This window comes from Eulemur rufifrons, chromosome 7, assembly GCF_041146395.1.
Source record: "Eulemur rufifrons isolate Redbay chromosome 7, OSU_ERuf_1, whole genome shotgun sequence".
NCBI lineage: Eukaryota > Metazoa > Chordata > Mammalia > Primates > Lemuridae > Eulemur > Eulemur rufifrons.
The window spans coordinates 65193602-65208205 of NC_090989.1; the positions used below are offsets into that span (position 1 = coordinate 65193602).

Below are 14604 nucleotides of genomic sequence, written 5' to 3' on the forward strand. Positions count from 1 at the left end.
CTGAGTTGTTTCCTTCCCTTAGCAAATACCTGGGTGGGGATGCCCCATTTCCCCAGTTCCCCCCAGCCCAGTCCAAGGCAGACACCATGCAAGCCCTGTCTTCACATACCTAGAGCAGTTGGCGATGTGGATGGCTGGCCCCAGGCAGTCAAGGCCCCCACAGCGAGGTCGGGGGGAGTCACAGGATCGGGCCCGACACAGGCAAGAGCCTGAGTTGTCCCCATCTAAGTGCTCACATGGTTGCCATGGTGACCACGGGCCAAAGCCCCCATCCCGTGTCACGTTCCGCACCTGCAGACACACATGGGGGGCAGGATCTCTCACCAAGGTAGGGGCAGGGAAGGCATGAGATCCCAGGGTGCTTGGGGAATATTGATGGGAAGTCATAGCCTTAACTGAGGGAGAGGTCTGAGGTGGGGGGCACAAAGGGATTCTCACAGGACACGCTGTGATGTTCTGGGTCCAGAGGCTCATGTTGGAGCTGTCCTCGAGCGTGCTGCAACGTTGCTGCTTCCCATCCCAGCCGCAGTACGGGTCCCGTGCCCCCAGGCATGCCCTGCCAGACAGAGGTCCTGGGACTCAAGCCCACTAGCTCCCCGGCCTCACCTGCATCTCAAGAACACACCTGGACACTCCCCTCTGGGCACCTCGTTGCATACAATGGTCTTCCGCCATAGCAACTAAATTCAATGAGCACTTGCTGTGTGGAAGACTTCACTCTAAGCACTTTACAAGCATGAGTTAATTTAATACAGCAACTCAGTGAGGTAAGTCCTGTTAATTCTCCCCATGTTATATGGAGGGAACCAGAGAGCTGACCAAGGACTCGAACCCTCATCCTTCAGAGAGGGCACACTTAAGAGATTGTGCTGCTTTTTGCGAGTATGGGCCCCCATGCTCCTCACTTAGGGCCACAGCAGCAGATGTGGTTAACAGAAATCCAAACAGGTAGTGCCTCCCTGTCAGGTGCTGTGAGCGTAGAGTCATAAAATCATTAAAGCTGGAAAAGGTCCCAAAGGTGGTTTGGCTGAGCAGCTCTAAACCCTGGCTGCACATTAGAATCACCCAAAGAGCTTTTAAAAAATAGTAATTACCTGGGCCTGCCCTGAACAAGAATCACTGGGGATAGTGGGGTTTTTAAAAGCTCCCTGGCTGATTCTAGCGGGAGCCAGGATGAGAATTGCTGGGATCCATAACACAACCTTTTTGTTGTATAAAGGAGAGGAGAGAAAGGGGTTCCCAAGATTACACAAACTGTACATGGCAGAGCTGGGGCCAGACCTAAGCTTCCCAACCACTCTTCTCCCCTCACGCTTCTGCCTCCCACTGGAGCCTGTGTCTGATTTCACACACTGAGTGACTATGGGCCCATCCTTCTAAACACAGCACAGGGTCAGGGGACACCTGGGTACAGTCCAGGGTCACCTGTGGCATCCACATGCTTGTGCTGCTCAGTGGCAGGAACAGAGTCCAATGCTTTAGCAGTATGAGAATTAGCTCAGGCTGCCAGGACAGGCGTCACGTCCCAGTTCCCCCTTTCCCAGCCCCCAGGGCTGGTCTCTCTGCAATGGCCCAGAAAAGATAATGATTCCCACACTGTTGCGTGCCCCAAATGCCTCTGCTTCTCATAGTCTAGATCTCCTTTCTTCCGTTTCTCCTTCAGATTTATTCATGTAACATATATCCTTTACTTTTTAACAAAAATATTAAATCTCTGCTAGTAGGACTTCAAAGGGGAGAAAAAGAGTCTATGGGGATTATGGAATCAGGATTTGCTATTGCTACGTAAAGAGATTATCAGATCCTGGGCCAGAACGAGGGTCCCTCCAGCGCCCAGAGAGCCCACTGCCATCCCAGGGGATGCCTGGATCCCTTCTGCCTCCTTCCCCCAGCTCCCACCCCCTTCTGAGCAGGTCTGCCGGAGAGAGTCTAGAGAGAACACTGGGCAGGGGCTCAGAAATGGAGGTTAGAAACAGAAGAGGCTTTGGAGAAGGGGGCACTAGACTGAAAAGAAGGTGGGGGAGCCTAGACAGGGAGTCCACAGCAGTATGTGAGTTTTCAGAAGGATTTTTCCATTGAACAAAGAGGCCAAGGATGCCTCAGACTAAAGGGATACACAACAGAGCCAAGGGTTTCAGCTTTCGGTGTCTCAAGGGTAGAATTTTTCTCTTTTCTTGAAGCTTCAGGGACAACCCCTGGCAGCCCAAGGGGGCCTTCCAGACTCCCTGGAGCCAGTTTCTGATGTTTCTTCTCATGAGTAACTACAGGGGACAACTGCCTGCCTGAATCAGGTGGGGCCACATTCACTGCATTGGCCAAAGACCACTTCAGAGCTTAAAGAGCAGGGAATGCTCCCAAGAAAATGGAAGCTCCAAGCAGAAAGGAGAGTTAAAATGTGTCTCTGACTGTAGAAATGGGTGGCAGTTTAGAGTTCTTTTCGTAAAAGGAGCCATCAGACCAATAATATATCACCATGTCTTTTTTACTGCAGTGTCTCGAGCAGCCATCACAAAAGGGAACAGGTCCTTTCCATGAGCTCCGAGGCAGGACAGAGACTGATGGGGGAAGCTGCAGCAATAGTCGCACGATGGGAGCTGTCCAAGGTGGAAAGGGCCTCTCGAGAGCTTGTGAGCAAATGCTTGAGAGTGGGCCTTTGCTGTGCTCGCTCATGGGCAGGCAGGGGGGAACTGTGAGCGGGATGGGGTGGAGGACACAGCCCCCCCACCCAGGGGCAGAGCAAAAGGCATGCTGGAAAGAGGAAGTGGGCGGTTCGTACATGAAATACCCGCTTTGTAGAGCCAGTTAGTGGTTCATTCCCTCTGCTCCTGGGAGCCCAGGTCCTTCTCTGGCCAGGCCAGGGCCTTGGTTGTGCCCCGCAGGGCTGAGATTTGTCTGATTGAAAGGAGGCAGTGGGAGACAAGACCTTGGGTCCTGGGCAGAGGAGGGGGCCTGAACAGGCCTCTGCTTACCCATGCTCATCCTCCTGCCAGCTTTGGAAGGAATAGGGGAAAAGCATGAAACGTCTGTCCTAGGACCCACTAAAACCCTGTAACAACCTACCCCATGATGGCAGAAATTCTGATAAACTGGGATTGGCAGTTCGCTCTCAGACTCCTGGAGTGCATAGGTTGGTGGCTGCATGTACTTGCTCTGGTCATTTTATTAACCTTGCAATAATGTGACCTTGCATTTTATATTTTTTGGATCCACCTATAGCTTTATGGCAGGGTTTTCATTGTACACATCAAGGGCTCCTACACCAAACTCAGGAAACCAAATGGGACAAAACTTTCAGACTCCAAACTGACCTCTTTCTACCTTGCTCCAGGGTAGGAGTGCAACAGGCCCCCTACACAACCTCCCCATCTTCTCTCTGCAGAACGTGTGAGTGGAGAAATGTCCCAGCACCTTTCTTTCCACTGCAGACCCCATTCCTTCAGATGGGGCTTAGACCACAGTGGCTCACCAGTGTCCACCTGCCCCAGGACAGTGCTGCTCACCCCTGTCTGATCTTTTCTTCCTGCCCATGGCTCCTCCCCATGGCTCCACCACCACCTCAGCACCCAGAGCCCCGGAATTCAAGTCACAATCCTCCCTTGGCCTTCTCAGCTGGCCTCAATCCATTTCCTAATTCCATTCCTCATGCCTCTCCTGCACCAAACTCCTCTCAGGCCAGATAATCAGTCAACTGAAGGATCAGTCATGTGCAGAAGGCCACTTTGTACCTTGGGCTGGGCAGGGCTCCCTGGTGGAGTATAACAAAATACTGGGACCCTGGGTTTGCCTTTAAGGATTTACAACCTCTTGGAGCACAAGCCATATGTGAAAGCCTGTGACTCCTTGCCAAGCCGTGCTGTCTGTATTCAATGTTGCAGATACTGAGACTCCAGAAAGCCTAGGAAGCTGGAGGGCTCCTAAATGGTCTGTGGAGATGACAAAGGAATAAAGATACTAGCTACCACTGGAGATTCGCTGAACTAGGCACTTCTTGAATACAAGTCCCAATCCTTATAACTTTGCCCAAATTAAACATCATTTACTCCATCAAATTTCTCCCCATTTTCCTGATGAGAGAGCTAAAGCTCAAAAAGGTTGAGTAACTTGCTCAGGACCGTACAGTCAATCGATGAGGGAGCTGAGATGGAGCCCCAGGTGTGTCCAATTGCACCACAGAAGTCCTTCCCACTACACCCCACTCCCTCTCCCCACACCTCTGACACTGGCCGAGGGTTTTCTTCCCAGCCAGACATCTGGAGGTTTGAGGGAAGTAAGTGTTTTAGGCCTATTGTATCTTGCCTCCTCCCACACCACCAGCCCTGCAACGTGCCTGGAACATGGCGGGCTTAGTAAATGTGTGGTGTGTTGCTGACGGAGCCATGTGTGGGGGCTGAGGGGAGCTGGAGTGTCTGCCTCTCCCCCTGCCCTTTCTCGGCTGCCACATGAGCCCACCCCTCCCCTACAGGCCTCTGCTCAGCTCCCAGCACACGCCACTGGGGCTGAAGAACAACGCTGGCATTGTGGATACCATTTGTCTTCCGAATCTTGAGGACAGATGGCACAGCCAGGAGGACTCTCGGCTGCAAAGGCCACAGAAGTTCATGTTGCTGTGGCTATGCCAGCTTTTGATTAACACGCAAACCAGGGGATGCAGCCCGGAGGAGCCTCAAGTGGTAGGGGTCTGGGCTACATTTCCATTTGGCTTGGAAGAGGCTTTGGTTTCCCCCTTAAACACTGGTGTCACAGTTGTCAAATCTGTGAATCCATCTGAAGCTACCGTAGGGAGACCCGACCTCAGCAGCAGCGGGAAGCCAGTGCAACGTCCCCACGGCTGCTCACCGCCCTACCCGCACGGCCCGCTCTGCCTCTTCCAAGGAAGGAAGAGGAGCAAAAACTGGGAGCTGACTCAGAGCATCACCTCCCATTGCCCCCCGCCCCCCAATCTGGGCAATAAATGCTGTGGCCTCAAAGATAAAGACCTCTCTCTGAACCAAGGGGACTGAGAATAAACCAAGTGGGCTAGAGATGGCTGACAGACCCTAACTGTGGGGTTGACAACAGGGACAACAGCCACCACAATTTGCTAAGCACCTTCTTCCCCAGGCAGTGATAAGTGCTTTATGCAGATAATCCCCATTAAGCCTCACAAAAATCCAGTGAGGTTCAGAGAGGCCAAGTGACTTGTCCAAAGGCACACAGCTGGAGACAGTGCTGGGATGCGACCCAGGTGGCCCTGACTCCAGAGCCCACCCCTGAAGGGCCACCCCCGCAGCGTGGGGCCAGGGGCGCCCCCGGAGCCCGCCCTCCCCGCGGCCCGGCTTACCCCTGGCTGCGGTAGGCGGCGCAGCGCTCCAGCGGCACGCGCAGCACGCCGTCGCTCAGCCCCACGAAGAGCGCGCGCGCGCTGTGCAGGATGCGCAGGCTGCGCAGGGGCTCGCGGCGCGCGGGGGGCAGCACGTGCAGCTCCTCCAGGTAGCAGCCGCGGAGGCTGCGGCTCGCCGTGGACAGTGCCTTCAGGATGGTGCCCGACTCTGGGAGCGCGGGGCAGACGAAGTGGCCTTGAAGGCCCGGGCAGCTCGCAGCCCCGCCCCCGCCCCTCAGCCTCCTCCCCACCTGCAGCCCAGGTTGGGCCAGGCGGCTCACCGGTACCAATGTAGAGCACGTGGTAGAGCGTGTCCTTGGCCTGCACAAGGTCCACGACGAGGTGTGAGAAGCGCACGCTGTCCTGGGTGACACAGGGCTCGGGTGTTACCGGCTGCACGGCTTCGCTCATCAGGAAGAGGCGCTGCGCGTCCTGCAGGCTGCGCTCTGTCAGGTTCTCGTTGGGACCGGTCTCGGGCAGGGTGCCGCACTGCCGCAGGGAGCCGGGTCACACGCGCCCAGCCGCCTGGCTGCCGCGACCGCCACCCCCTCCTTCCTCGTTGTAACCCAGGTGGCCACGGGCAGACGCTGATTCTTCAGCGTCCCCCGCCCCCAATATCCCTGCTGGGTCCCCTGAACCCTTTCCAGGGAAGGATGCGACGGTGCCTGACCACTCCTAGCACCCAGACCTACCAGGGCTGGGGAAGAGGGGGAAGGGCAAAGAGTGCCGGACTGTCTAAAAACAGATCATCTGAGTGTGGACAAGTGTTCTGGGTTTTATGCTGTTGCTATAGATGCCCCTCGCCCACACTGAGCCAAGTCCTGCCTTCCCTCTCCTGTGTCCCTACCAGCTCAGCGCTTTCCTGTTTGTTTGTTTGTTTGTTTTTGAAACAGAGTCTCGCTCCTCACCCTGGGTAGATTGCAGTGGCATCATCATAACTCACTGCAGCCTCAAACTCCTGGGCTCAAGCGATTCTCCTGCCTCAGCCTCCCAAGTAGCTGAGACTACAGGCAGGCCATGAGCCTCGCTAATTTTTCTTTTTTGGTAAAGACAGCTTAGGGTTTTTATGCCTTCTAAAGCGAAGCTGGAAGGCAGTCACCTTTTACTGAGCATCTACTACATGCCAGGCATATCAGCCCCTGCACACATCTATGACGTGTCATCCTTTATGGTATTATCCCTGGTTTTGGATAGGGAAAAAGAGACTCAAGGAGCTTGGGTGGCTTGCCCAAGGTCACACAGAGACAGGCCAGATCTGGGTCAGGATTGCTGGAGGGCAAAGCCTGAGGTCCCTCCCAGCTCCACACCACCCCTGAGCAGGAAGTTGGAGGGACCTGGAAGTCAACCATGAGCAGCCTCCTCTTCTCCCTTGTTCTTTTCCCATCTCCATCGCAGGATGGGGGATGCTCACACTACCCATGGCAGGGCCCTGACTACTAGCACTCAGAGACCCTCCAGGCATTAGTACCCATGCTGGACACACGGTGAGCAAACTCCAGCTAAAATCCCTGAATTCTGGCCAGACAGCTTGTGTAGTGCCTTCCTGATCCCCTAGACTGGGTCCCCCCTCCCTGCCTCCTTGGAGGTGTGGGCTCACACTCAGGATGGCTCAGAGCATGCTCCCTTGCTCTGTCTCCCCGCTACTGTCCCCTTCCCACTCACAGTCTTAGAGGTTACCACCATCTTAGGGAACCATAGAAGACCCCAGAAATGGGGGTAGACCAGCAGGGACAGGTCCGGTGTTTGTGCTAGGCAATTGGGAATCGGCTTGTGGCTGGTAGTCTGGGGGGAAGGCAGTGTGTGAAGAAAGGGGAAGGCAGGGAGAAGCTGTACCTGGAAGTTGGGGATGGGGTTGGCGATGGGGAGCCAGGCAGCCCTGGGGTTCTCCTGGTAGCGAAATGGGCCATTGAAAGCCTGGGAGATGGCACTGAGGTTGAAGGCGCAGACAGCAGAAGCGGCGATGCTGTTTCTGAAAGGCAAGAGATGGCGGGATGCTGCCCTCCTGTAGGCCTCGGCACCGTCCTCTCAACCCCCACGCCAGCCATCGTGCCCGATCTCCAAGGCTTAGTAAGCACCTACCATGAGCCTGGCACCCTCTGCTCCATGAGAGTGTCTCAGAAGGAGATGTGGTCCTCACACTCTCAGCCCCCTGGGAAAGGTCCACTGACAAGGAGCACAGGTGGGCTCTGTGCTCCTTCCTCACGCCCTTCCCTTATCCAGTGGGAGGCTGAAGTACAGTCAGTGGCTTTCTAGCATTTTCGTCCATGGCCCACAGTAAGAAATGTATTTTGCCTCACAGCCCAGTATGACGCACATGTCCACAATGAAGTTTCATGAAACAGTACTTATCCTCACTAAATATGTTATACTCCCATTATTTCATTTATATTCTGATTAGTTTATTAAAAAACTGGTACCAAACCACTGATTTATGCTGCAGCCTGCAATACCCTGAGACCAGATGGCCTCTGAGACCCTTTCAGTCACAGGAACGTGTCTCCATGAGTCTGATGTGAACAGTTCACAGAGACGACACCACCACACCAGAGGTTTCTAGTCCTATCCTGTGCCTTTAGCCCCTCTCCCAAATGTTTCCATTTCTCTCCACCTCTGCCTGGTCTCAGCCCCCTCTGCTCCCCAGGACGCTGCAGCCTGTCCGGTCTCCTAAGCCATTCTCCACACAGCAGTCAGGGTGAGCCTTTCCAAGTGCACCTCCGAGCTGGTCTCTGGCCGGCTTCACACCGTCAGTACCTTCTCCTTGCTCTTAGGAGGAAGACCAAACCCTTAAAGTGGTCTACAGGGCCCTTTCGGGTATAATCCCCCTTGCCCTACCGCTCCAGCCTCCTCCCCCATCTTTCTCCTCCTCACCCTCTATGCTCCTGCCACACCGGTCTCTGCTCAGTTCCTGGAACATTTCTTCCCATCCCAAAGCTTTGCACATGTCGTTCCCTCACGCTGGAAGGCACTTCACCCCTAGTTAATTCCTGCTCCTCCTGTAGACATCCCTCCCTACAGGACGCCTTCCCTGATTCCCACCCCTCCGTACTGTTAGAGGCTTCTCGGCACAGGCCCTTCCCCTTTGTAACGTTTATCACTGTTAAAGTCGCTTGTTTCATATCCATCTCCCTGTCCAGAAGGCAGGCTCCTTAAGGACAGGGCCATGTCTGGCTTTGTTCCCTGTTGCCCCATTCCCACCAGGACAAGCACCTGGCATGGAGAAGACATGCAATAAATGCACTATTTACAGTCCACACTGGTGTCACCAGTTTCTTTTGATGTCTCTCCCGCTACTCCTGCCCTCTGGTCACGGCCACCCACCTCTGGTGCTGAGGGCTGGGAACACGAGGTCCCGGTCAGCCAGCCTTCAGCTCAGGGCCTGTGTGAGCTGTGCTGCACGTCTGTCCCCGGGCTTGGACAGCCTCTCTGCTCCTGCTCCCCATCCCCTCATACTGTCCTCCCCAGAGCTAGCCTGGCCCTTATCCAATGCCTGCTACCCGGGGCCCAGGGTGAGCAAACACACTCTATGGCTCATAGGTTTCTAATGTCCTTGCAAAATGCTGCACAGTGAATGCTTTCCTTGGTCTCTGGTGCCCATTCATCATTCTCTATATGAATGTCACCTGGCCAGGTTAGCCTCTGCACAGGAGGAGATGGTGGGTCATCCCTCCTCACACCCCTCACACCCAGAAAGCAAAAGGCTCTAATTCCGGTGCAGCCTAGGTGGGAGGTGAAGGCAGCACTGCCAGCAGACTGCTGGTTAGACTAAGCAGAATCATGCAGTCCTGGGGTTGGAAAGGACCTTTGGGAATCCCTGTGGGACTTCCCTGATGCTGCTGGGCCCTCCGGGCTGCCTCCTCTCATGCAAGGCAGGCTTTTCCACTTCCATCACCAGCAAGTTCCTCCTTCCTGGAGCTATATGCCAGCTCCTTTCACCTTCCTCACTTCTGGCCTAGGCCTGCTCTTCCCAGCAAGCCAGAACAAGCGCTCACCCCTCTGGAGGCAGTAAGCACAGGATCCTTAGACGACCCATGCATGACAGTCCCCACTTACGGATGAAGAAACAAGGGCTCAGAGAGGAGCCTGCCCGCACCCACCAGCCTGCACAGCCAGGCCGGACTGAGTCTGGACATCACGGGGAAGCGGGTGGCAGAGGGCAGGGACTCACACGTTGGTGGTGAAGACCCCATAGATGAGGTCCTGCTCGGGCAGGTGGAAGGCACTCTGCAGCTCGTTGTAGTAGAAGGGGACCTCGCCCGGGCGGGAGCAGTTGAGCCGGGCCTTCATGAACGTGGTCCACGTGTCCTCCAGTAGGAATCGGCCCCCCACATCGTTCTTGCACACTCGGGCCACCCGAGAGTACACGGTGCGTCCACAGTCATGCTCCACTGCGTTCTCACGCAGGAAGAAGTACGCAAACAGCCCAATATCATAGGCTGCCACGAAATTTGGCTCTGGGTGCAGAAGAGGAACAAGGGGCAGGGCAGGCCAGCAGGGAAGGGGGCAGAATTGGGGGCACTGACTACTTCAGCTTTCCCAGGTAGGCACCCTGACATCCCTCCCCCCCGCCAGCTTGGTGACCTGGGGGCTCTAACTAGCCCTAGTCCCACCTCTAATACACAATGCAGCTGTAACGATGGTTAACATGTGCTACTGAGCACTCACTGGGAGCCAGACCCCACCCTAAGTACTTTCTATGGATTAATCCATTTGATCCTCGTAACAACCTATGAGCTAAGTCCTATGATTATCCCCATACTACAGATGGGAACATTGTGGCACAGAGAGGTTAAGTACTTGCTCAAGGCCACACAGCTAATTAGTGAAGACACAGGGATTTGACCCCAAAGGGCAGGAAACTCTAACAGACCCTTCTATAATCTCTTCTTACCCAGAACTGTTTTTCTAATCAACTCCTAACTCTCTCTCTCCCCTAATAGCCTGCCCTCCATCTGTTCTGGGTCCTCAGGATATCTGTGATTTCATCTGGGGTCTGTCTCCAACATGCTTTGGTCTTTGGGCAAATATCTGCCCTACTCTGGACCTGTTCATTACTTGATAAAGCAAGTGTGAGCCCGAGCAGAGGTTAGGCAGAAGGAGGACGGTTGGGGGGGGTCAGGGTGGGCTGGCGAGGTTGGAACCAGGACAGCCCCCACCCCCGCGCTGGGGCCTCCTTACCATTGAGCCACTTGGAGTTATACTGGGCAGTGCGAAGCGGTGGCCCACTGCCCAGGCTTCGGTAGATGGCGGGGTCCCGACCTGAGAAGTCGATGACAGTGGCCGCATAGAGCTCCCCCTGGGAGGAGATGACAGCTGTGGAGTTGTGGCGAGGGTCGTAGGGGCAGCGGGCCACACCATTGATCTTCTCAATAGTCCGGCTGAGGTTCCCCACCTGGGCATGATGGGGAGAAGGGGACGCTTTTCCCTGAGGTCCTGGGGGCTGCCTGTTCTTTCCACCCCCAAGTTTTGTGTCCTCCTAGGGCCTCAGTCTCTCTGGGCCACTCCATCTCTGGCGTCCTCCTCACTGCCCAGCCCACAGTCCCTGAGGGAGGGAGCAGCCATCACAGAGGTTGGAGTCCTGCCAGGGGCCCCAGCTGTCTCCAGCCCCAATCAGGACTGTTCAGGGTTACGTTGACCAATAAAATACAGAAGACCCAGTTAAAGTTGAATTTCAGATAAACAACAAATAATTTTTCAGAATTAACTTGCTCTAAATATTGCATAGGGCATGCTTATGTTAAAATATCATTTGTTGTTTGTCTGAAATTCAAATCTAACTGGGCATTCTTTCTCAGTTTGGGTTTTGGGCTTGTTTTTTTGCTAAATTTAGCAACCTCCCTCCAAGGCTGTGTGCCTGGGGAATAGAATCCCCCCTTGGTGTCCCCTTCTGCCTGTCCCCTGCCCCAGGCCGCCCCACCTGTCTGCTGGAGCACACTGGGGAAAAGGCATTGGTCCCACACATGAACACCTTCCGGCCAGCGACGATCAGGACTCGCACGTAGTTCTGACACTCCTCCTGTAGTGAGAAGGACAGTAACAGAGGGACACAGCTCTCCGGGTGTGACGCTGGTGTCTTCCCCTCACACCACTATGTCACAGATGCCAGCAAATATTCTAAAACACTCCCCTCTACCCCAGATACCCCTCTACATCCTCTCCCACCAGGGCCACCTCTCTGCGTCCCTGCCCACTCGGATGCTCAGGACCACCCCGCTGCAGGGCTGTACCCTCACCTGCACCAGGAGCCCCCAGCTCACCCAGGACAGGCTCCCCCGCAGGGGCCCTCAGGCCACCCGCGCCGTGCCCCTCCATGCCTCCAACCGCCTGCCAGCTCCCAGCCAGCCCCCTGGGACCAGAGGCTACATACCTCAGTCTTCCCTTTGCTTTGGCAGGAGCGGCGCGTGTCCTCGCTGGGGGCCCACTCTGTGGCCTGTGGGAGGAACACACAGACATCACCTGGCTGTACCATTCCCTGTCACTCACCACCGGGGCCGGCAGGAGCTGGTGTCTGCAGCGCACAGGAAGCCTCGTGTCAGGGACAGCCTGCAGGGTGACGGTTCCTCTCACTACATCCTCGCGGACCTGGGTGGGCCGCCAGATCTTACCCTGAGGCCCTTAGCGAATGGACACCCTTCAGTCCAACATTCCTGCCACCTGCTTGGGTCAGGGGAAGCCTGGAGTAACAGCTGCCATTGCTTCATCATCCCCACGCAGCTGTCTAGGGCTTGCCCAATCGCTCCTGCCCCAGGCCCGCCAGGGAGCTGGAAGTGGCCAAAAAGGACCTTCAATACCACCCCAGGCCCTGAGTGCACGACGGGAAATGCACTTCTGTTATATGGCAGGTGTCCCTCCAGTGAGTAGGAGGCAGACAGGGAGGGAAGGCTAGACTTCGCAAACCTCAGAGAGAGGAGATTTGATTTTCCCACTGCAACCCTGCAAAGTGGGTTGTTTTCCTTGACAGATGAGGAAACTGAGGTTCGGGTGACTTGCTTAAGGTCACACAGCCAGTACATGGCAGAGCAGGGACTGGAATCCACAGTCCTCCGATTCCAAGGGCTGTGTGTTTTTTCTCTTGGCCCCGTCTCAAGGGCCTCGACTTCCCCTTTCCCAGTTGCTACCCCTGCCCAAGCCGTCTACACCTCCCTCTGGTTTCCCTTGTAGCGTCACTCATGCTCTGTCATCGGGGAGTGTGTTTGGGGATGCAGCTTTCACGTGGGGACCTGGAGGACAGTACCAAGTTCTCATGTGCCCACTGCATTAGGAGAGGGCTGCACCCACCCGGGATCCCCTCCTCCCCTTCATCTGGCTGCCTCTGCGCTCTCTGAACAGGGGCTGAAGGGAGCAGTGATGCCCTTCATGTCCAGGCAATGTCAACATAATGAGCCTGGTGTGGCTCATTATATATTTCTGGGTCACATCTATAAACATGAACTGCCTACCTGTCCTGGGAGAGGGAGCCCTGAGCAAGCAGCTCTCCCATCCAAATGGAAAAAAATTAAAAAGCCCACCTGCTTTTAATTTCTACCAGAGCTGCCTCTGGCCACGCAGCCACTGCCTGCAGAGCTCCAGGGGCCGGGATGCGGGAGGGGAGACAGGCCCGGGATGGGGAGCAGCAGTGCTCTCTGCTTTGCTGGTCGCAGCTGACCTGCACCCAGAGAGGGCTGCTCTGTGGGGCAGAGGGAGGCTGACTCCTGCAGGCCCTGGATTCAGAGCTGGGCGACGAGTTTGGTCAGGGCTCTCGTCAGGCCTGTGAGCTGACTGGCCTCATCCTGTCATGCCAGGCCTGGAGCTCAGGCGTCTGTGACTCCCAGACCTTGGAGAAGGGCAAATGACCCCTGGCGTGTGGCCACAGAGCCCCAGGGTGCATCTAGACAGACAACTGAGCACTGTCATACCTAGGACCCATCAGCTCCCAGGCTGGGAAGAGAGGGACGTGAATAAGACATCTTGGGGCCTTTGGAGGTAGAAAAGAGCAATGACCCACATGTATTGCAGATGTCCAGGCTGAAAGCCGTGGACAGTGGGCGCTTTGGGAGGACTTCATGGGCAAAAGGTCCTCACTGGGGCCTTGGGATCCCTGAGCACAGAGGTATGTTGAAGGGTCCGCCTTGTTCCTAAGGGGGTGGGGTCCCACTGGGTGGCAGTGTGTACAGTAAATACGAATTCAAGTTATGCTGAGCTCAACAATGGGACAGGCAGGCGCTGCGCCAGGGACTTGACACACTTTCTCTTGGATCCTCACAACAGCCAATGAAACATACAGCCTTTTGCTCCTTTTATAGGTGAGGAAACTAAAGCCCAGAGAGGTTGAGCAATTTGCCCAAGGTTACATAGCCTGTAAGCAATAAACCCAAGGTACAGACCCAGACAACTGACACCAGAACTAACTCTTTCTGCTACATCCTGCAGCCTCTCATGGTGAATAGATTTGTCAAACCAAAGTTGGACATATGGCCCGAAAAGAATATGTATATTTATAAAGATAACAGCACAGAACAGGCTTTTTTGAGTCATTTTATTTTTAATTTATTTCAAAAATTATTTTTATCAAATGATACAGAGATTTAAAAAATTTAATAGTATAAAAAAGTATTAATAAAAACCCCAGCAACACACGCCTTCTATACTTCAACACTTTTTCCCAAGAGAACTACTTCCAACTCTTTTAGTGTTTCTCTGTGTATTTTTTAAGTCAGTTTCTCAAAACTGTGTGTCAGTCTCAGACTTCGTCTTTTGACCCCCTGTTATGGAAGTGAAGCTTTTTCCCACATAGCCCACCCCACAGCACACGTGCATTTCCCCTCTTCCCATCCTCCCATTATAATTACATCTTATATTAAAATCAACATCATTATTTACATTATTGTAAATATGTAAAAATTGTTCACTGCTACCAGCTAGCACCCCAGATTTCACTGAATGTACAGCACCATCAATTTGTAATATGAACCACTAAGAAAGAAAATATGCTGCCAATCAAATTCTTTTATTAATTTAATTTTTAATGTAAACATATTGAAAGTGTTCTTACTTAGACATACATTTGTATCATATATCAATCTTGTACAAACAAAAAAGAACAATGCAAGTAAAATGAAGTGTCTTTAAACCTTCTTTAAATTCAGTGTTCATCTCTTCTGAATCATTTTTCTATTTAGAGTTGTCAGTGCTCATTTTTGTCGTTAGTTTGTTTGGAGTATCATTCTCTGAACACCCCAGGTGTCAGTGATGCAGGAATTCTTTTATTT

General features: G+C 54.0%; 1 protein-coding gene across 2 annotated transcripts in view; it reads right to left on the reverse strand.

The window, feature by feature from the left end:
* The window catches only part of SEMA5B (semaphorin 5B), a 112266-nt gene that overhangs the window by 5537 nt on the left and 92125 nt on the right, over positions 1-14604 (reverse strand). For both annotated transcript variants that reach the window (XM_069472706.1, XM_069472707.1), the window contains exons 5-13: positions 11724-11786; positions 11274-11372; positions 10535-10748; positions 9525-9810; positions 7193-7328; positions 5641-5848; positions 5321-5528; positions 439-556; positions 110-291 (exon numbers count right to left, since the gene is read on the reverse strand). In XM_069472706.1, the coding sequence (XP_069328807.1) occupies positions 110-291; positions 439-556; positions 5321-5528; positions 5641-5848; positions 7193-7328; positions 9525-9810; positions 10535-10748; positions 11274-11372; positions 11724-11786 (1514 nt within the window). The remainder of the gene's footprint in view (positions 1-109; positions 292-438; positions 557-5320; positions 5529-5640; positions 5849-7192; positions 7329-9524; positions 9811-10534; positions 10749-11273; positions 11373-11723; positions 11787-14604) is intronic.